Source organism: Canis lupus, chromosome 8 (assembly GCF_011100685.1).
Source record: "Canis lupus familiaris isolate Mischka breed German Shepherd chromosome 8, alternate assembly UU_Cfam_GSD_1.0, whole genome shotgun sequence".
Lineage (NCBI taxonomy): Eukaryota > Metazoa > Chordata > Mammalia > Carnivora > Canidae > Canis > Canis lupus.
Window position 1 is genome coordinate 37553037 of NC_049229.1, and position 24192 is coordinate 37577228.

The window sequence follows — 24192 nt, forward strand, 5'->3', positions numbered from 1 at the left end:
ACACAATTTTGGAGTAGGCTGTGTAAGCCACTGTTTCTATGTCTTAGGCTTCAAGTCATTACAGGTCATCCAGGTGGACAGTCAGAAAACAGCAAACTGAAAGGATGGAAGAAGACATGGAACGGCAAATGGAACCTAAGAAGACAAATGGGAACTCATGTCTGTCTCTTACCATATCCAACCTCAATGCCAATGGTATGTGGGAGACTGGTGGTCATCACACGGTAGCACATGCACCTGTGCGTGAGCCAAAGTGCCTGGTGCCCTGCACGAGTCTTCAGAACTGCCTTATTTCCATCTTCCAAATCTTGTGTGTAATATCTCCTGAAAGCCATGCAAAACCAGAATCATGTGGAAGAGTTCTAAAAACATGGTTTAGCTTCACTAAGTTGACCCAGTACTGAGCCACTAAAGAGAGACATGTGGCAGAGTCCAAGTCTTCTGAATTAAGTCTTTTCCCACTATATTTTCCAAGACTAATATCTGGCAATAAGCTGATGTCCAGCATCCGCCATCGAGGAAGCAGAGCCCAGAAGACAAACCACCAACCCCCCAAAAAAAATCCAGTACACATGATTTGTGATGACTTCTATAGTGCTGTGATAAAATCAACCACCTTGCTCAACAAAGAGGAAAAAGAATCTTGTATTTTGGCTTGCGTACCAGGCACATTTCAATAGAAAATTAACCTTTGCTTTGATCCTACCTACCTTTCATCGTTTATGCTCCTGTCTCAATAAAATACTCTGTTTAGGCAGTTCTTTTTTTTTTTTTTTTTTTTTTAAGATTGTATTTATCTATTCATGAGAGACATAGAGACAGAGGCCCAGAGACATAGGCAGAGGGAGAAGCGGGCTCCATGCAGGGAGCCTGATGTGGGACTCGATCCTGGCACTCCAGGATCAGGCCCTGAGCCAAAGGCAGACATTCAACCGCCAAGCCATCCAGGCGTCCCAAGACAGTTCTTATAGATAAATATAATCATGAAAATAGTTGTGACGATTAGATTAACCATATAATTGTCATAATTTACTTTGCTTCAGTGAAAGTAATTATGTCCTTGTGTTGAGGCATCAGATTGCCAATCATATGAAAAGCCAGTGCTTGGCCAGGACTATCAGGTATAATTAAATATGCAGAGACTTTTATCCCCTACATTTATGTTTGTCTAGCCAATAAGCAAGACTTACTAAATGGCAAATCTAAATCTATAGGAAAAAATAAATTATAAAAATGTCCTCTTCTCATTTCCAAGGCACCACTTCTCCTGGTCTTTCTCCATCTCCCTGTTAAGGGGAAACCGGGCCTTAGGAACCATGGGTAAGCCTAAAGGTTGTGTATTCCATTGTCTCTTAGCTGCAGTATGTAGAGCCAGTGGAACTATGCAAGACCCAGGGGAAAAGAAAACCAGTTGGGCATTTCTTCTAGATGAGCACAAGGGGCTAGAGAGAAAATAAGAATTCAGGCATACAGAAATAGGGAAAAAACAAGATGAAGAATAGGGGTAAAGGTAGAAATAAAAGGTATGTGCCAAAACTCTTCAGGTAAACTTTGTTTATAGGTGTGGGCAAGGAGAGCCCTTATGCCATTAACTTTTAGAAGAACTCTGTAGGCCTATTAGAAATGAAACTCAAACCATGCAAAGAACTAACCAAATACAAAAGTGGTCATTACTATACAGAGCCTAGAGTCTGGAGTTAAGAAGAGAGAGGGCTGGAATCAAATACTGTAGGGATTGAAAAGAAGGATCAAAGCCTTAGAGTTTCCTCCAGAGTACACTTAAGCTTTGAGGCCTACCCCAGAGTTGCCCACCATGACTATATATAGTCCATTCTTCCCAACTGTTCTAATGCTAAGATGGATTTGTTAAAATTATGAAGTACTTGATAAAAACATATCTGTGATCTGTTTAACATCTTTTCCACTATATCTAGTACCACCTAGTAAGAGAACAAATCAGCAAGGTCTATTATTACACAAGAAATGTTTCCTGGTCAGTAACAATAGTTCTCATGCTTGCTGTGGAGATCCAGAGGAGCAGCTGATGTGAGCAAGTGTCAGCACCTGGGTTTGTGGCTGGGGTAATATTTGATTTCTTAATAATAGTTGCTACTCTTTTTTCCCCCTATTTACTCAGCTTTTTATTTTTTAGAAGGGAGGGAAGGGCAGGTACAAAAAACTGCCATAATATTATATCAGAACCTTTACAGAAGCTCATGAGAAGAGAAAACATGAAAATAATAGAGTTCCAAGAAACATTTGCTTTTGAGGAAAGGGACAGTTAAATTTACTCTAGAATCACCCAAACATGAAGTGAGGGTTTCATCTCCTCCATCTACCTTCAGAATTTGGAAAGGCCTGAGTTGGCAGATGGACTGACCCAGGTCCATTTGCTAGGAGATTGAAAACCTAAGGGTGCTCATCCCAAGAGAAAAATGGTGCGCTAATGCAGGTTCAGTTCCTTAACTGATGGATAGGCAGTGATAGTTTCAGTATAATAGATATTACTTGAATTTCCTCATTTTCTTCATAGATCTTGCCTAGATTCTAGGGATATAGAAAGGCATAATTAAAATTTTAGAAAGCTGTTTTACTAAACTCTAATATTTTAGGATCCCTTTATCTCAGTATAACACAAGTTTTAAAAGGCTCTCTTCCCTCCTGTGTAACAGATCCCCTGAGGATCTGGCATCTTGTGTTCTTCAGTTTTTCAGTGACAGTCCCAGGCAGAGGGTGATATCCAGAGGAGCCATGGAAAGATCTACTAGGAACAGACTTATTTGTACATAACTGAAAAACTCTCCCTGGAGATATCCAGAACTATAGGAGGCTGGTTTAAAAAAAAATTAAAGATTGTATTTATTTATTTGATGGGGGTAGGGGGAGGAACCGACTGCACATGTGCATAAGCAAGGGGAGGGGCACAGTGAGAGCAGGAAGCCTGATGCAAGGCTCAATCCCAGGACCCCAGGATCATGACCTGAGCCAAAGACAGACACTTAACCCACTGAGCTGCCCAGGCACCCCAGAGTTTTGATTTTGAGAAGGGAAAAATATTTTCAAAGGACCTGGGTATCTTGCTTCAGAAAGTGTGAGCAAATCCCAATTAAATATGGGTTGTTACTACATGTGTGACACTTTACCTACCTAGATGTTAATGACACTTGAGGGATATTAGTTATAAAAATAATTGGGAACTGTATTAGTTTTATAGGGCTGGTATAACAAAATACTATAAATTGAGTGGCTTAAACAACAGAAATTTATTTTCTCACAGCTCTGGAAGCTAGAAGTCTAAAATAAAGGTGTCAGTAGGATTGGTTCTTTCTGAAGGCTCTGAAGGAGAATCTGTTGCAGGCCTCTCTCCCAGCTTCTGGTGGTTGCTGGTAATCCTCAGCATTTGTTCTGGCTTGTAGAGGTATCCCTCCAATCTCTGCTTCAGTCTCCACATGCTGTTCTCTCTCTGTGTATATCTCTGTGATCTCTCCTGCTAGTATAAGGACACTAGTCATTGGATTTAGGGTCCACTCTAATCCAGGACAACCTCATCTTATCTGATTGCATCTGCAAAAATTCTGTTTCCGAATAAGGTTGAATTTGGAGTCTGTCATCTGAGTAACATGGACAGTGACTTTTATCTTCTGTCAGAATGTTTATACATTTAAACTCCTAACTTTATCTGCAATCCTGAGTCCTCAAAGGGACTAGTGTGTGCATCAAGTCATAATTGAAACAAAAAACAGCAAAAGGCATCTTCATACTCTGATCTACAAGAGAGGTTTGCTGTAGGAAATTTTACTTTTAATTATTTGAAGTGGCACTCTCCTTCGTGCCCATTCAGAAATCCAGAGTGATTTTTATGTGGAATTCTCTTCTTGGTATGCTTAATTTAGGAAGACTTCTGATAATCAATTTATTGAAAAATGAAAAATAAAGGTTACATCAGATTTCAGAACGAGGGTCCAGAAAAACTGCCTGAATCAAGGGTCTGAAAGAAGAGTGGTTAGTGAAAGTCACACATGACAAGATCAGATAAAAGGTAACAGGAAGTCTGAGATTCTAAAACCTTTTAGTTGGCAATAGTTTTCCTTTCATCCAATCTGAGGAGGAAAAGGAAAAATCTATATAAAAGCAGTTTATTCTTCCAATACTTAAAACCATCATGTTCTTTCTAGCTTTAAAGGAAATGGCAAGAGACCAGAGTCATCTTTGCTAGCAGTTCCATTTGAAGTCTGAATAATCCCCATTTCCATCTTCTGGTGTTACTTTATATTATTCACATCTATGCTTCGTACTGTTTTCTATCAATTTCCTTTTGCATAATTGATCAGGAACTAAAATTACCTACATTTGTTATTGGCAAAGGAGATGTTACTAGCCTCATATAAGTATACCTTTAACATTTTTTTTTCTAATACAGCCTCATAAATCCTTCATTAGCATAAAAGCAATATAACAAAGGAAAAAGTCTTTAAATGAATGATGGCTGATGAGGTCATTTGGGGTACCATAAATATGCATTTTTGCTTTTTTCAAACATGGTCATCACTTTATAGTTAGTGCTAAAGGTTTTGTCTACCATAGTGACTGAATTCTTTAAGCCCAAGAATTATGCCATATTCATATTTGGGACCCAGATTTGGGCATTGTGCCTGACAGAGAATAGTATTCAATGAGTGTTGAATGGAGTTGAAAATCCTGTTAAGACCCTACACTAGGAATACCTGGCTGGCTGCCTTTGCCTCCATCTTTGTCTCAGGGTCCTGGGATGGGGTCCCACATCTGGCTCTCTGCTTCTCTCTCTCCCTCTGCCGCTCCCCTAGCTTGTGCTGTACCTTTCTTTCTTTCTCTCTTCCTTTCTCTCAAATAAATAAGTAAAATCTTAAAAAAAAAAAAAAAAAAAAGAGCATACACTGTTTTCCCAAACACAATATGCCTTGTTTTTGTTTCAAAGGAAAAAGTTTGGACTATTTTCCAGGCCTCTTCAGAAGAACAATGGTGGAATGGTGGAAGATAAGCTCTAAGGGAGGTTTTTCTCTTTTTTTCAGATGTCCTCTTTGGTAGTGATGTGTTCTGCAGCTAGATCTAATTAAAAGCACCTCACATCAGGTGGGTTTACTCTTTGGGTGAGAGCTCAGAGTTCTCTTCTACAAAGTAAAAGATAGCTGCAAGAGTGAATTTAGGTTTTATATTACATCATTCTCATTTTAGTTTGAGCTTTGAAGTGATTATAAATATAGTTTGTTATTTTATTTCTACTGTATTTGCCTTGTATCATTGCCATAAGTATCATACATTTATATGCATTTCAGCTTGAAAAAATCCAGCTGCTGGCAATCATTTAAAGAATTATCATCAGTTATGCCATAATTTAAATATAGATTGATAGACTTCTGGATTTGCTACATCAGAAAGAAACTTTATGCTCATAGTTTCCTTCAGTAGATATTTTCATGCCTAAAACCTAGAATACACAACTTAACTCATCTTTGGCATTCAAAACAAAATAAATAAGAAATGGAAGAAATCCTGTAAACAGTGTTCTTCTATTACTGACAAGAAACACTCTGCCTTTATTCATGTTGAAAAGCAAAGTCACCCCAGGGAGAAATTGAAGCTCCTAGCAGGTGAAGGGAATGTCAGTTTTAGGACTTAGTGAAGGCTGGTTTTCACATCTTCTTTTCACTCCCTCCAGCACTTTCTGAAGCAAAGTCTTAGGCAGTGGGCCAGACTAAAAGCTTGACATGAAATCTGCTATAATTTAGAACTTTCTAAGCAACAATGCTCTATCATAAAAAATCTGCTTTCATATATTTAAAAAGTAAAATATTTAAGAATGTTCTAGAATTTACATTTCTGAAGGTCCTTGAGATGATATAGTTTTAAGCCCATAGCATAGTACATTGCCACTGCAAGCTCACATTCTAATAAACTTTGTATATTGCAAAATAGATTCTCCCAAAAGCAAAATAATAATAATAATAACAATAATAATAATAGCTCTACCTATCATCTGATTTTTATTATTCATGATCTATCAGATGATTGTGGTTCAGCATGTTAGCTATAATGTAACAATTACAAGAGGTTATGGCAGTTTCCATTATGATTATTAGCAGTGTTATAATGACTCCAGTTAAGTTCATCCTTATAAAAACTGCATGTTTCATTAAAAACAAAGAATTGATTAGAACTGTCACTTTTAATGGGAATATGATAGAAAGTTGAATTTCAATATCCTCTAATGCAGTATTATTATCATTAATGAGCTCTAGTTCTATGTAAGAACAAAAAAGTGTAAAACATAACAAACAAAAAACCTTCAGGAACAGCCCACACTTGTCTTCAACTTTCTAGTAGCACATTCAGAGGGATAAAATTCACTAGTAGTACATTTAAAGTATAAAATTGCTCCATGTACCACATTTTGGTAGTTATTTCAAATATTTACTTAAGATTCAGGGGTTTTTTTTAAGATTTTATTTATTTATTCATAAAAGACACAAAGAGAGTGGCAGAGACACAGACAGGGAGAGGCAGGCTCCCCACAGGGAGCCCAATGCAAGACTCTATCTGAGGACTCCAGGATCCTGCCCTGAGCTGAAAGCAGATTCTCAACTGCTGAGCCACCAAGGCGTCCCAAGATTCAGTTTTTGATTTGGACTAGAGGGAAATGTATACAACCAGAACAGCTAAAGGTAATGTCACAAAATCAACTAGTCCTTGAAATATCATGCCATGGCCTTCACAGTGTTCTATTTGTTCTTAAGTGACACTCTGACAATGAATCTGCGTTTATGCTTCAAAGTATCAAACTAACAAACAAATCTCTGCTGAATTTTATCTTGGGAGAAGTTGAAATTCTGGGTATCATAACAAATATTTATGAGCATTGGAAACATTAAAAAAAAAAAAAACAATGCTTGAGAATTTCAGTACTAAAATGACCTTTAGGAGATTATCTAGGCCATCCCAAAGCATGAAGTAGTATCACAACCAGATAATTATTCTATATGAGACAATGGAGATTCCAATGAATTTTTTGTCACCCCAAAAAAGTATTCAATAGCTTTTTTATAAAATTTATTTTTATTTTTTTTATTTTTTAATAGCTTTTAGATGTAGGAGATTCTTTTATCTAATGAAAAAATTGTGGCCTAAGTAAAAGTCCCTTTGTTTTTGCAATTGTTATTGAGTGTAACAAAGAGAGAATATTGATACAGACCATGAGCAGCATATGGCCTCTATATGCCCAAATGAAAATGAACACATGAGGTATATTTGAAAGTGGTTCTGGAAGAAATGGGCCAGCCCTCTTCATTCTTTTTTTGGACCACCTGCCACATCTAATCAATGATTATCTTCCAAGCTTTGACAGCACTTTGATCTCATTGGCAACAGAATTGCTGGACTAGGGGATCCTATTCAGGATAGAAGGACCATCTTCACACAAATCTGAGAAGTAAATGCTTACACCTCTTAGCATATATCATTTTTAATCTATTCAAGTTTTTTTTCCCACCACTTTTTGAAGGAACGAGATTAATAGATATTTTCCCCATTATCAAAATAGTGTTATGTTCTTCTTCTGCCCTAAACTTACCTCAAGGAATTTGAATAGGAACTTCCAACCCATTGTCCTAGCAGTTTTAAATTTTCTATTTCAAAATTTAATTACAAAATTTATTTCTTTGGAAATAAAATTTATATACGACAAAATGTCCATGTCTTAAGTGTACAAATTTTGGAATTTTGAAGAAGGCAGACACCTGGGTAACTCATACTCATGTCAAAATATAGAACATTTCATTACCTCGGAAATTTTTTTTGTGCTTTCCCTTCTGATTTATCTTCACCCAAAGCAGCTACTTTTCTGATTTTTTTTTTTTTTGCCTGTCCTAGGGTTTCATATAAATGGAATCACATAATATATAGTCTTACTTCCTTTGGCATAAAGCTTATGAGATTCTTGTATGTTGTGTGTGCTTGTGTTGTTGTTACTGAGAAGTCTATTGTTTGTACAACAGTCTACTGCTGATGAATATTTACATGGTTTCCAGTATTATTGCTACTATGAATAAAGTTGACAGAACATTCTTGTACCAGTACCCATCCCAACATTTACTTTCCTAAATAAATACATAGAAGTGTAATTGTTGGATCATAGGATAGATATATATTTAACTTTGTAAAGAACGTCCAAATTGTCAAATTGCTTTAACTTTTGACTTTCCCACTAATAACATATAACAATTTCAGTAGTTGTCCAATCTTACCAAAGTTTGGTAGTGACAGTCTTTTTAATTTTAGCCATTCCAGTAATTTAAAATGGCATTGCATAATTGTTTTGAGATCTGATTTCCTGAAAACTAATGGTATAAGTATGCTTGAATCTATGTATTGGGCATTCATGTATTACATTTTGCAATGTGTCTATTATTCAAGTCCTTTATATGTTTTTAAAACTAGATTGTTGTTTATTCTTGAGTTGTAGGAGTATTTTGTATATTCTGAATATAAATCTTTTTTCAGATGTTTTATGAATATTTGGCTGTTCATTTCCTTAAAGTTGCATTTAGATGAGACGTTTAATTGTATCTTATGATTTTTTTCTTTTATGGTTATTCCTTTCTGAATCTGCTTATTTTTTTAAGATTCTATTTATTTATTCAGGAGAGACAGAGATAGAGACAGAGACAGAGACACAGGCAGAGGGAGAAGCAGGCTCCACGCAGGGAGCCCGATGCAGGACCGATCTTGGGACTCCAGGATCACGCCCTGGGCCGAAGACAGGCGTCAAACCACTGAACCACCCAGGGATCCCCCTGTATCTGCTTTAGATATGTTTGCCTAACCCCAAGTCACAAAGATATTCTCATGTTTTTATCAAGAAGCTATATCATTTTAACTTTAATTTTATTTTTAACTTAATTTTAATTTATTTTTACTCTTTCCCCAAAAAATTTTATAAGTGAGACATAGGAGTTGAAGTTTACTTTGTTTTTGAATGTATATTTTTTCAAAACCCAATTGTTGAAAAACGTTGAATTTTTAGTGCATTGGTCCATTGAATTGCTTTGATCACTGTATCAAACATCAGTTGGGACAACTAAAAAATAGGAAGATATAACAAGCCAAGGAAGACTGAAGGGTGGAAACAAGAAGGTGAACAGCTTAGCCATCTGGGCACTTGAGGAACAACACAGTGGTGGGTTCAGCCTCCAACTCTGAAGCCAAAGCACAGCAAAAACCACTTTAATTAAAGCCTTCCCTCTAGGCTAAGGGCCAGCAAAAGGGTGGCCCAAGAGAAAATGTATTTGTAGTACCCACTATATTCCAATCAAACACTAGTGGAAAAACTTGACGCCTGTCCCCTGTGATTTCAAGAAAGCCAAGCGAGAAATTGATCTTCCACCATAGCCTCCTGCCCAGCAGAAGCAGACAGCACTTTGACTCCCCTGTCAGGTTGTGGTGGTGAACCAACAGAAACAGATATTCATTCCTACTAAAGAGTCTGTGTTCCAACTCCCTAACCAAGACTAGTGTCAGGGAGGAAGACCTTCCTCTGCCTTTCAAGGTCCTTCTAGCTGGATTTATTTATTTATTATTATTTTTTAATAATAAATTTATTTTTTATCGGTGTTCAATTTGCCAACATACAGAATAACACCCAGTGCTCAACCCACCCAGTACCCCCATCCCCCTCCCACCTCCCCTTCAACCACCCCTAGTTCGTTTCCCAGAGTTAGGAGTCTTCTATGTTCTGTCTCCCTTTCTGATATTTCCCACTCATTTTTTCTCCTTTCCCCTTTATTCCCTTTCACTATTTTCTATATTCCACAAATGAATGGGACCATATAATGTTTGTCCTTCTCCGATTGACTTACTTCACTCAGTATAATACCCTCCGGTTCCATCCACGTTGAAGCAAATGGTGGGTATTTGTCGTTTCTAATGGCTGAGTAATATTCCATTGTATACATAAAACACATATTCTTTATCCATTCGTCTTTCGATGGACACCGAGGCACCTTCCACAGTTTGGCTATTGTGGACATTGCTGCTAGAAACATCGGGGTGCAGGTGTCCTGGCGTTTCATTGCATCTGTATCTTTGGGGTAAATCCCCAGCAGTACAATTACTGGGTCGCAGGGAAGATCTATTTTTAACTCTTTGAGGAACCTCCACACAGTTTTCCAGAGTGGCTGAGCCAGTTCACATTCCCACCAACAGTGTAAGAGGGTTCCCTTTTCTCTGCATCCTCTCCAACATTTGTGGTTTCTTGTCTTGTTAATTTTCCCCATTCTCACTGGTGTGAGGTGGTATCTCATTGGGGTTTTGATTTGTATTTCCCTGATGGCAAGTGATGTGGAGCATTTCCTCATGTGCTTGTTGGCCATGTCTATGTCTTCCTCTGTGAGATTTCTCTTCATGTCTTTGCCCATTTCATGATTGGATTGTTTGTTTCTTTGGTGTTGAGTTTAAGAAGTTCTTTATAGATCTTGGAAACTAGCCCTTTATCTGATAGGTCATTTGCAAATATCATCTCCCATCCTGTAGGTTGTCTTTTAGTTTTGTTGACTGTATCCTTGGCTGTGCAAAAGCTTCTTACCTTGATGAAGTCCCAATAGTTCATTTTTGCTTTTGTTTCTCTTGCCTTCGTGGATGTATCTTGAAAGAGGTTACTGCGGCCGTGTTCAAAAAGGGTGTTGTCTGTGTTCTCCTCTAGGATTTTGATGGAATCTTGTCTCACATTTAGATCTTTCATCCATTTTGAGTTTATCTTTGTGTATGGTGCAAGAGAGTGGTCTAGTTTCATTCTTCTGCATGTGGATGTCCAATTTTCTCAGCACCACTTATTGAAGAGACTTTCTTTTTTTCCAGTGGATAGTCTTTCCTCCTTTGTCGAATATTAGTTGGCCATAAAGTTGAGGGTCCACTTCTGAATTCTCTATTCTGTTGCATTGATCTATGTGTCTGTTTTTATGCCAGTACTACACTTTCTTGATGACCACAGCTTTGTAGTACAACCTGCAATCTGGCATTGTGATGCCCCTAGCTATGGTTTTCTTTTTTAAAATTCCCCTGGCTATTCGGGGTCTTTTCTGATTCCATACAAATCTTAAAATGATTTGTTCTAACTCTCTGAAGAAAGTCCATGGTATTTTGATAGGGATTGCATTAAACGTGTAAATTGCCCTGGGTAACACTGACATTTTCACAATATTAATTCTGCCAATCCATGAGCATGGAATATTTTTCCATCTCTTGGTGTCTTCCTCAATTTCTTTCAGAAGTGTTCTATAGTTTTTAGGGTGTAGATCCTTTACCTCTTTGGTTAGGTTTATTCCTAGGTATCTCATGCTTTTGGGTGCAATTGTAAATGGGATTGACTCCTTAATTTCTCTTTCTTCAGTCTCATTCTTAGTGTATAGAAATGCCACTGATTTCTGGGCATTGATTTTGTATCCTGGCACACTCAAATCGCTGTATGAGTTCTAGCAATCTTGGGGTGGAGTCTTTTGGGTTTTCTATGTAGAGTATCATGTCATTGGCGATGAGGGAGAGTTTGACTTCTTCTTTGCCAATTTGAATGCCTTTTATGTCTTTTTGTTGTCTGATTGCTGAGGCTAGGACTTCCAGTACTATGTTGAATAGCAGTGGTGAGAATGGACATCCCTGTCTTGTTCCTGATCTTAGGGGAAAGGCTCCCAGTGCTTCCCCACTGAGAATGATATTTGCTGTCGGCTTTTCATAGATGGCTTTTAAGATGTCGAGGAATGTTCCCTCTATCCCTACACTCTGAAGAGTTTTGATTAGGAATGGATGCTGTATTTTGTCAAATGCTTTCTCTGCATCTATTGAGAGGATCATATGGTTCTTGTTTTTTCTCTTGCTGATATGATGAATCACATTGATTGTTTTACGAGTTGAACCAACCTTCATCCCAGGGATAAATCCCACTTGGTCATGGTGAATAATCTTCTTAATAATCTTCTTAATCTTCTTAGGATCCTGTTGGATCCTATTGGATAGTATCTTGTTGAGAATTTTTGCATCCATGTTCATCAGGGATATTGGTCTATAATTCTCCTTTTTGGTGGGGTCTTTGTCTGGTTTTGGAATTAAGGTGATGCTGGCCTCATAGAACAAGTTTGGAAGTACTCCATCTCTTTCTGTCTTTCCAAACAGCTTTAGTAGAATAGGTATGGTTTCTTTTTTAAACGTTTGATAGAATTCTCCAGGGAAGCCATCTGGCCCTGGACTTTTGTGTCTTGGGAGGTTTTTGATGACTGCTTCAATTTTCTCCCTGGGTATTGATTGGCCTGTTCAGGTTTTCTATTTCTTCCAGTTTCAGTTTTGGTAGTTTGTGGCTTTCCAGGAATGCGTCCATTTCTTCTAGATTGCCTAATTTATTGGCGTATAGCTGTTCATAATATGTTTTTAAAATCGTTTGTATTTCCTTGGTGTTGGTAGTGATATCTCCTTTCTCATTCATGATTTTATTAATTTGAGTCTTCTCTCTCTTCTTTTTAATAAGGCTGGCTAATGGTTTATCTATCTTATGAATTCGTTCAAAGAACCAAGTCCTGGTTTTGTTGATCTGTTCCACAGTTCTTCTGGTCTCGATTTCGTTGAATTCTGCTCGAATCTTTATTAACTCTCTTCTTCTGCTGGGTGTAGGATCTATTTGCTGTTTTTTCTCTAGCTCCTTTAGGTGTAAGGTCAGCTTTTGTATTTGAGTTCTTTCCAGTTTTTGGATGAATGCTTGTATTGCGACGTATTTCCCCCTCAGGACTGCTTTTGCTGTATCCCAAAGATTTTGAATGGTTGTATCTTCATTCTCATTAGTTTCCATGAATCTTTTTAATTTTTCCTTAATTTCCTGGTTGACTCTTTCATCTTTTAGCAGGATGGTCCTTAACCTCCACGTGTTTGAAGTCCTTCCAAACTTCTTGTTGTTATTTAGTTGTAATTTCAAGGCATTGTGGTCTGAGAATATGCAGGGGACGATCCCAATCTTTTGGTATCAGTTCAGACCTGATTTGTGACCCAGTATGTGGTCTATTCTGGAGAAAGTTCCATGTGCACTTGAGAAGAATGTGTATTCAGTTGAGTTTGGATGTAAAGTTCTGTAGATATCTGTGAAATCCATCTGGTCCAGTGTATCATTTAAAGCTCTTCTTTCTTTGGATATGTTGTGCTTAGAAAACCTATCGAGTGTAGAAAGCGCTAGATTGAAGTCACCAAGTATAAGTGTATTATTATCTAAGTATGTCTTAACTTTGGTTATTAATTGATTGATATATTTGGCAGCTCTCACATTCGGGGCATATATATTGAGGATTGTTAAGTCCTCTTGTTGGATAGATCCTTTAAGTATGATATAGTGTCCCTCTTCATCTCTCACTACAGTCTTTGGGGTAAATTTTAGTTTATCTGATATAAGGATGGCTACCTCTGCTTTCTTTTGAGGACCATTTGAATGGTAAATGGTTCTCCAACCTTTTATTTTCAGGCTGTAGGTGTCCTTCTGTCTAAAATGAGTGTCTTGTAGACAGCAAATAGATGGGTCCTGCTTTTTATCCAGTCTGACCCCCTGTGCCTTTTGATGGGGTCATTGAGCCCATTCACATTCAGAGTTACTATTGACAGATATGAGTTTAGTGTCATCATACCTATTCAGTCCCTGTTTTTGTGGATTGTTCTATTGGACTTCTTCTTAACGGGGAATTTTAAGAGTCCTCCTTAAAATTTCTTACAGAGCTGGTTTGGAGGTCACATAATCTTTTAGTTGCTGCCTGTCTTGGAAGCTCTTTATCTCTCCTTCCATTTTGAATGAGAGCCTTGCTGGATAAAGTATTCTTGGTTGCATGTTCTTCTCATTTAGGACCCTGAATATATCCTGCCAGCCCTTTCTGGCCTGCCAGGTCTCTGTGGAGAGGTCTGCTGTTAATCTGATATTTCTTCCCATATAAGTTAGGGATTTCTTGTCTCTCGCTGCTTTAAGGATCTTCTCTTTATCTTTGGAATTTACAAGCTTCACTATTAAGTGTCGAGGTGTTGAATGGTTTTTATTGATTTTAGGGGTGATCTCTCTATTTCCTGGATCTGAATGCCTGTTTCCCTTCCCAGATTAGGAATGTTTTCAGCTATGATTTGTTCAAATACATATTCTGGACCTCTGTCCCTTTCAGCGCCCTCAGGAACTCCAATTAAACGTAGATTTCTCTTCCTCAGGCTGTCACTTATTTCCCTTAATCTATCCTCGTGGTCTTTTAATTGTTTGTGTCTTTTTTCCTCAGTTTCCCTCTTTGACATCAACTTGTCTTCTATGTCACTCACTTGTTCTTCCACCTCGTTAACCCTCATCATTAGGACTTCTAGTTTGGATTGCATCTCCTTCAATTTATTTTTAATCTCTGCCTGATTAGATCTAAATTCTGCAGTCATGAAGTCTCTTGAGTCCTTTATGCTTTTTTCTAGAGCCACCAGTAGCTGTATAATAGTGCTTCTGAATTGGCTTTCTGACATGGAATTGTAATCCAGATTTTGTAACTCTGTGGGAGAGAGGACTATTTCTGATTCTTTCTTTTGAGGTGAGGTTTTCCTTCTAGTCATTTTGCTCAGTGCAGAGTGGCCAAAAGCAAGTTGTATTGGGAAAAGGAGAAAAAGAGAGAAGAGAAAGAAGGAAAGGAAAAGAAAAAAAGAAAAAAGAAAAAAGGAAGAAAAAATAGAGAAGAAAAGAAAAAGAAGAAGAAAGGGGGGGGAAGCAAACAGAAATCAACAAACAAACAAACAAACAAAAACAAAAACAAGGGGAGTATCCTCTGATTCTGTATACTGTAAATCTGTCGACTTCCCCTGGAACTTTCCAGTGCTGCTTGGTCAATAATTTGTTTTTCCCCTGTCCGTCTAGCTGGTCTTCTGGGGGAGGGGCCTGCTGTGCTGATTTTCAGGTGTCAGTACTTGGGGGAGCTGCTCAGCCCCCTGCCTCGTGCAGGGCTCAGTGAAAGTTGTTTATCCTGTTTATCTGGTGAGGCACTGTGAGGCTCAGTGGGGGTTGTTTACCCCGTGAGGCCCCAGGAGGAACAACCGCAGTGGCTGTGGCCAGCTCTGGAGCCCTGGATTCAGCCCCCGCAGGAACTCCGGAGCTCTCCGTCTGCAGGGCCTGGAGGCTCCGGGGCGGGGCCGCTGATCTGCTCAGCTCCGGGCAGGAGCGTCCTTGCTGTCCTGTGTCCTCCTGGCCTCTGCCTGTCCCGGGGGGAGGCCGGATCTTGGGCTGTGTCCCGGCGCCCAGTGCTCCCGGGCCTGTGCTGTTGGATTCGCGCTCCTGGCACCGCAGCCCCTTCCGCGCAGAGCCTCCGCCCGAGCCCCTCCAAGCTGCTCCGGGTCCAGCCGTACGCGCTGCAGCCCTTTAGGGAGCTCGGGGCACTCTCCCGGGGCGCCGGTGTCTGTTAGTGTCCCTGGGAGCCTGAGGGCATCCCCGCCCTCCTGGGGTCCTGCTCTAACTCCCTGCGAGCACCTTCCGCCAGGGAAGCTGACTTCACCTTTTGATTGTATGCAATTTCCCTTTTTGTCCCTCATACTTTTATTTGATCTGATACAATTTTTTTTTCCTCAGAACATATCCACTTCAGTTTTATTGATTAGTGTATATATGAGATATATATCTTTTTGTATCTTTTTACTTAAAAAAACTTTATTGTGATAAAATATACATAACATTTACCATTTTAAACAATTTTAAGTATACAATTTACTAGCATTGAGTACTTTCACAATGTTGTGCAGCAATCACCATCATCCATCTCGAAAACTTTTTCATCATTCCAAACAGGGTCTCTGTACTCGTGAGACATTAACTCCCCATTCTCCCATCCCATAGCACCTGGTAACATCCATTTTACTTTCTGTTTCTAAGAGTTTGCTTATTCTAGGTATCTCATATACATGGGATTATACAATATTTGTCTTTTCATGTCTGTCTTATTTCACTTAGAAAAATATGTTCAAGTTGCAGCATGTATCCACATTTCATTCCTTTTAGGGTTGAATTACATTCCATTATATGTATGTACCAATTTTGTTTATTCATCTGTTGTGGACATTTAGGTTGTTTCTAATCTGTTGACTATTGTGAATAATGCTATGTACTTTGGCATACAAGTATTTATTGAACTGCTTGTAGGTATATAATGAGAAGTAGAATTGCTGTATCATATAGTAATTGTTCAAATTGTTTTACATAATGGCCATACCATCTTACATTCCGACCAACAATGCACAAGGGTTCTAATTTTTCCAACATGCTTACCAACACTTGTTATTTTCCTATTTTTATTTATTTATTTTTTTATTTATGATAGTCACAGAGAGAGAGAGAGAGAGAGAGAGAGAGAGAGAGAGGCAGAGACACAGGCAGAGGGAGAAGCAGGCTTCATGCACCGGGAGCCCAACATGGGATTCGATCCCGGGTCTCCAGGATCGCGCCCTGGGCCAAAGGCAGGCGCTAAACCCCTACGCCACCCAGGGATCCCCTATTTTCCTATTTTTATAATATTCTAATGAGTGTGAAGAAGTGGTATCTCATTGTGATTTTAATTTTAATTTACCTAATGGTTCTGATGTTGAGCTATTTCCCTGTGTTCATTGGTCATTTGTATATATTCTTTGGAGAAATGTCTATTCAAGTCCTTTATGCATTTTAAAAATTGTCTTTTAGTGGTTGCTGAGTTATAATATTTTTTTTTTATAAATTCTGGATATTAATCCCTTACCAGATATATGTTTTACGAATATTTTCTCCCATTCTGAGGGTTGCCTTTTTACTCTCTTGATAGTGTTCTCTACTGGGAAAAAGTCTAAAATTTTTATTAAGCCTAATGTATTTATTTTTCCTTTTGTTGCCTGTACTTTGGTGTCATATTCAAACCACTGACAAATCACTGTCATGAATATTTTTCTCTAAAACTGTTATAATTTTAGTTCTCACACTGAGATCTGTTAGTTGGTTTGAGTTAATTTTTGTATATGGTGTAAGGACCCAGTTTCATTCTTTTGCATATGGATATCCAATTTTCCCAGCACCATTTATTGAAAAGACTGTCCTTTTCTTAGTAATAATCTTGGCACTCTCATAAAAAATAATTAACCATATATGTAATAATTTATTTGTGGGCTCTATTTGATTCCATTTGTCTGTATATCTTTTCCATGTTAGTACTACACTGTTTTAATTATTGTAGTTTTGTAATAAGATCTGAAGTCAAGAGGTGTGACTCTTCCAACTTTATTCTCTTTTTCAAAATTATTTTGACTATTTGGGATCTGTTGAAATTTCATATGAATTTAAGGATAGATTTTTCTGTTTATGCAAAATCATTGTTGAGATTTTGATAGATTACATTGAATTTGTAGATGTCTTTGGGTAGTTTTGTCATCTCAACAATATAAAGTCTTCTAGTCCATGAATGTGGGATGTCTTTTCACTTATTTATGTCTTTTTGATGTATTATGGGAATGTTTTATATTTTGCACTGTATAAGTCTTCTCTGTCCTAGTGAAATGTATTCCTAAGTATTTTATTCTTTTTAATACTCTTTTAAATGGAATTATTTTCTTAATTTCCTCTTCAGATTTTTCATCATTAATGTGTAGAAATGTAACTGATTTTTACATGTTGACTTTATATCTTACAGTTTTTCTGAATGTGTTTAATAGTGCTAACATTTTTTGTAGAATGTTTAGGGTTTCTATATACAAAATCGTGTCATCTATGAACAAAAATCATTTTACTTCTTCCTTTCCAATTTGTATATTTTTTGTTTGTTTACTTGACTAAATGCTCTGGCTAGAGCTTCCAATGGAAGTTGAATTGCAGAAAAACCATTTTGACACTAATGATAATGATAAAATTATATACGGCATGTAGTAAGCTAATTATTTCATATTCATATTCATATTTGCAGTGCTAAAAATAGATATCATCCCCATTTTAGAGACAAGGAGAATGAAGCAGAGACTAAATACGTTGCATGAAATCACACATCTAGAAAATGACAGACCTGGAGTTTGAATCAGATATGTGTGACTTCAAAAACTATATACTGTCTTACATAGTTTGCCTTTATGTCAATTACACAAGCAATGCCCTAACTCACTTTCCAAATTTATGTATTTTTCAGTTACTATGTAATACTTATTTAGGTATCTTTTTCCTTCACTGATTTATTTCAAAAGGAAAGAGACTTATCTAATCCAAATTTACATTTTGTGGCTATTTTAAATTTTAAATATTTTCTGTGTGGAAAAAGGTTGAGTGTAAAATCTTTAATTAGAGCAGATGAATGCTCTATTCTTCCAAAATTGTGATAAAATCAATCAGGAGAAGTCATGGGTGACTTTTGGAGTTTGCATCATAAATGACAAATCAGCTACACAGAAAATCCAAAAGATTCTTTAGGCTCAACTTGTATTTTATCTGAATTACTAATTAAAACCAGACAGAGTGCTTATATTTGTGTGATGATGCATGAAAAATGAAGATAAGTAATTTTGTATTTGTCTTTTAAGAGCAAATACACCATTATAAGAAAAAAGCATAGATTAGCATCCTTCTTGGCATATACCAAAAATGATCCTATTTATATGAAAGAACTGTAATTGCACAAGATGTACAGAGCATTAGTTTGGCAAGAAGATCAATCCTGTACTGTGGTGTATGACTGTGACTCAAATTTCCTTATTCTTTCCATAGTTTTATAGTCACTCTATCAGCTAACATTCTTTTCTAAAATATTTGCTTATTTGTTCAATACTTTTTCAATACTCCCAAGAAATTAGCAGCAGCCGCAGCAAAAAGCTCACTTCTGGAAGAATTATTAACTAGTTAAGAGTTAGCTGATGAAAAAAATGACAGCAGGAGTGATAGTCTTGCTTATAGTGAAGCTTTAAAAAAAAGAATTTATTTATTCATTTGACAGGGAGAGAGCAAGAGAGAGCACACACAGGCAGAGTGGCAGGCAGAGGGAGAGGGAGAAGCAGGCTCCCTGCCAAGCAGAGAGCCCAACATGGAGCTTAGCTCCAGGACCCTGGGATCATGACCTAAGCCAAAGGCAGATGCTTAACTGACTGAGCCACCAGGTGCCATAGTGAGGCTTTTAAAGGTTCAAGAAAATAAACAGTCCTAATCTGTTAGATTTAGTGTAAATTTCTGATTATCATATACACGTATTTCTGACTGTTAAAGAGATAGTACACTTTCCTACATACCCTGTGTGGAGACAGACTTTATAGTTAGAAGACTCAGGTGATATAAATTGGTATAAGACTTGGAACTCTCCAACCACATTTTAAGAGTAGATGAAGAATAATAGAACTAGCTTTGTAACATAAGGGCTTACTGAATAATTCAGAATTCTATAGAAAGAAAAAATTAAAATAAAGTACTTTTGCCCTGTATTGTGATATAGGTACACAATAACAGAATAAAGACTGTTCAAACTAAAGTCATCAAGGAGAGTTAAAAAATGGCACTAAGACAAATAAATAACATAGAGAATTAAGAAAGTCAACTTTTAGAAGGAAGAGACTTCCCTCAGCTGTTGCTAAGGTACTTGGACCTTCTAAGGAAGCTAAGGCCATGGTGTAGTGAGGCCCTCACTTCATCCTATACCAGCATCCATTGCCAGCATCACCCGCCTAGCACTTGCTTGCACAATGGCCTCCATCTCATTGCTCACCTGCATCTGTTTGGCCCTCACCCTGCATGATGATGAGGTGATGGTCAGGAGGGATAAAGTGAATGCCTTCATTAAATCACCTGGTGTAAATGTTGACCCTTTCTGGCTGGGCTTGTTGGGAAAGTCCCTGGCCAATGTCAACATTGGGAGCCTCATCTGCAGTGTTAGGGCTGGTTGATCTGCCTCAGTAGCTGGCACTACAACCAGCAGAAAATCCTGTTCCCTCCACCTCTGCTGCCCCAGCTGAGGAGAAGACAGTGGAAGCAAAGAAAGAAGAATATCAGAAATCTGACGATGACATGGACTTTGGTCTTTTTGACCACAGTTCTTTTGTAACCTGTTCAATTAAAAGCTGAACTCTTAAAAAAAAAAAAAAAAAGTAGGAATGGTAGAAACAGAATTTACTAGAGACAAAATAAAAATAAGTTCTTCATATAAGAAGTAAATTACGTGGTAACAAATGAATAGGAAATATTAAAATAGCACGTAACATTGAAAATATGGGGGTTCAAATACTACATTAGGGCCACAGGTAGAAATTTTGATCTTTTGAGCAAAAATAAATAATATGAAACTTTTAGAAGGAACATCGTGTATCTGCATCCTCATCACAGATCCATATTGGGAAGGGATTTGCAAATGTAGACTATGAGTTGGAAAGAAGGCAAGATTATAAAGCAAAAAATTTTGTCATAACCTAAGAAATGACTGGTAATAGATAATGCTAGAATAAGTTATAACAATAGAAATAATAGTGAATGCTGTGTTACAGAAAGGATTCAAGCAGCACTTAAATGACTATGTATCAGGGTATCATAGAAAGTGAAAAATTAGAATAAGTAAATTACTTAGGCTTCATTTTAAATCCAAGTATTATTTTTCTCATGTTAATTTCCTTTGTTTATATTGCTTTTCCTGACCCTATTCCTCTTAGTTATAAAAATTTCATTTATTTCTCTTTGTTGTAAATATCAATTGCAAAATCTATCACTACACCTGTTTACTACTGCATGTTATTTACTGCGGTAAAAATTATGACTAAGGAAATACAAAGAGTGAAAAACATCCTTTCAGGAGATAATATCTCATTAAATATGCAACTTGTGTCAAAAATTTCATACTATTATAATTTTTCATATTACAGAATTAAAATACATTCTCTGTAGAAAAGTTTATTTTTTTTATTTTTTTATTTTTTCTGTAGAAAAGTTTAGAATTCAAACAAAATATAAATCATCCTGTGGGCTAAGAAAGAAAAACTTTTTTAAAAACTCTTCTCCCTTCTTCCCCTTTCACTTTTTGGAACAGAGCATTAATATTATAAACTATATAGTCTGGAATGCTGTTAGTGCATATTTTTAGTGGTCAGAATCACTGTATTTTTAGAAAGTTAAACACATCTTCCATCATGTGAGGACACAGTGAGAGGATAGGTGTGAGCAAGGAAATAGTCCCTCACCAGATACCAAATCTGCCAGCACTTTGATCTTAGACTTCCCAGCCACCAGAATTGTGAGAAAATGACAAAATGGAAAAACTCATGGAAAAGAGAACAAGAGGCAGTACTGACTATCAGGGACCTAATCAGTATGGATGTAAATAAGATGTTGGAACTAGAGTTTAGAATAATGATTATAAAGATACTAGTTAGACTTGAAAAAAGTAAGAAGACAATAGAGAATCCTTTTATCGAGAAACAAAAGAACTAAAATCTAATCAAGTCAAAGTAAAAAAAAATATTAATGAGTTGTAATAAAAAAAAAAAAAAATGGAGCTCTAACAGCTAGGATAAATGAACCAGAAGAGAAAATTAGTGATATAGAAGACAAAATGATGGAGAACAAAGAAGCTAATGAAAAAAGAGATAAACAACTACTAGATCATGAGGGGAGAATTTGAGAGGTAAATGATACCATAATGCAAAACAATATTAAAAATAATAGGGATCCCAGAAGAAGAGGAAAGGGGGGGGCAGGAGGTATACTGGAGCAAATTATAGCTGAGAACTTCCCTAATCTGGACAAGAAAACAAGTATTCATGTCCAGGAGGAACAGAAACCCCTCTCAAAATCAATAAAAATAGGTCAACAACCTGACATATAATAGTGAAGCTTGCAAATTTCAGAGACAAAGAGAAAAATCCTGAAAGCAGCTCAGAACAAGCAGTCCTTAACCTACAAGGGTAAGAACATTAGACTGGCAGCACACCTATCTACAGAGACCTAGCAGGCTAAAAAGGAGTGGCATGAAATATTCAGGGTGCTAAATGAGAAGAATATGCAGCCAAGAATACTTTATCCAGCAAGGCTGTCATTCAGAATTAAAGGAGAGATAAAGAGCTTCCAGGACAAAAAGAAACCAAAAGAATTTGGGATCACTAAATCAGCACTGCAAGAAAAATTAAAGGGGATCCTTTAAGAAAAGAGAGAGCCCAAAAGAAACATAGACAAGAAAGGAACAGAGACAATATATAGAAACAGTGAGTTTACAGATTGTTTTTTTTTTTTTGAGTTTACAGGTTATACAATAGTACTAAATTCATATCTTTCAATAGTTATTCTGAATCTAAATGGACTAAAGGTCCCAAATCAAAAGGTATAGGGTATCAGATTGGATAAGAAAGAGAGACCTATTGATATGCTGTTTGCAAGAGACTCATTTTAGACTCAAAGACAACTCTAGATTGAAAATGAGGGGGTGGAAAGCTATGTCATGCTAATGGACATCAAAAGAAAGCTGAGATAGCAATCCTTATGTCAGACAAATTATATTTTAAACCAATGACTGTAATAAGAGATGAGGAAGGGCACCGTATCATAATTAAAGAGTCTATGCAACAAAAAGATATAACAATTGTAAATATTTATGCTTCTAACATGGGACCAGCCAATTATATAAACTAATAACAAAATTAAAGAAACACATTGATAATAATGCAATAATCATGGGGGACTTGAATACCCCACTCACAGCAATATACAGATGATCTAAGCAGAATATCAATAAGGAAACAGAGATTTTGAATGACATACTGGGCCAGATGGACTTCACAGATATATTGAAAGCATTCCATTCTAAAGCAACAGAATACACATTCTTTTTGAGTGCACATGGAACATGCTCCAGAACAGATCACATACTGGTTCACAAATCAGGTCTCAACTGGTACCAAAAGATTGAGATTATTCCCTGCTTTGAATAATTTTCAGACCACAGTACTTTGAACTTGAACTCAATCACAAGAGAAAATTTGGAAAGAATGCAAATATATAGAGGCTAAAGAACATCCTACTAAAGAACGAATGGATCAGCAAGGAAATTAAAGAATAATTTTAAAAATTCATGGAAACGAATATGAAAACACAACTTTTCAAAACTTTTGGGATGTAGCAAAGGCAGTCCTAAGAGGGAGGCATATAGCAATATAAGCCTTTCTCAAGAAACAAGAAAGATCTCAAATACACAAACTAACCTTATACCTGAAGGAACTAGAGGAGGAACAATAAACAAAGCCTAAACCCAGCAGGAAAAAAGAATTAATAAAGACTGGAGCAGAAATCAATGAAATAGAAACAAAAAAACAGTAGAACAAATCAACAAGACTAGGAGCTGGTTCATTGAAAGAATAGTATTAATAAGCCCCTGGCCAGACTTGTCAAAAAGAAAATATAAAGGGCCTAACTAAGTAAAATCATGAATAAAAGAGGAGAGAACACAACCAACACCCAAGAAATATAATTATAAGAATATATTATAAGCAACTATGTGACAACAAATTAGGCAGTCTGGAAGAAATGGATGCATTTCTAGAACCGTGTAAACTACCCAAACTGAACAGGAAGAGATAGACCTGAACTGACCCATAACCAGCAAGGAAATTGGAGCAGTCATCAAAAATCTCTCAACAAACGAGAGTCCAGGGCTGGATAGCTTCCCAGGTGAATCCTACCCAACACTTAAATAATTAATACCTATTCTTCTGAAGCTGTTTCAAAAAAAATAGAAATGGAAGGGAAAGTTCCAAACTCTTTCTTTTTTTATTTAAGTTCAATTAGCCAACATATAGTACATCATTAGTGTCAGATGTAGAGTTCAATAATTCATCAGTTTTATAACATCCAGTGTTCTTCACATCCCATGCCCTCCTTAATGCCCATCACCCAATTACCCCTTCGCTCCACCCACCACCCCTCCAGCAAACCTCAGTTTGTTTCTTATAGTTAAGACTCTTTCATAGTTTGTCTATGAGACCAGCATTACCTTGATACCAAAACCAGACAAATACCCTACCAAAGAGGAGAATTACAGACCAATATCCCGGATGAACATGGATGCCAAAATTCTCACCAGGACAACAGTCAATAGGATCCAACAGTACATTAAAAGGATTACTTACCACAACCAAGTGGGATTTATTCTGGGCTGCTAGGCTGGTTCAACATCCACA

The 24192-nt window shown here is 37.1% G+C and overlaps 1 protein-coding gene across 1 annotated transcript; it reads left to right on the forward strand.

Moving 5' to 3' along the window:
* Positions 1-19722: 19722 nt before the first annotated feature.
* On the forward strand, positions 19723-20101 carry LOC100688232 (60S acidic ribosomal protein P1-like). Its single transcript, XM_038545973.1, is given in 2 exon segments — positions 19723-19947; positions 19949-20101. Coding segments are annotated over 2 exon segments (378 nt in total).
* The last annotated feature ends 4091 nt before the right edge of the window (positions 20102-24192 follow it).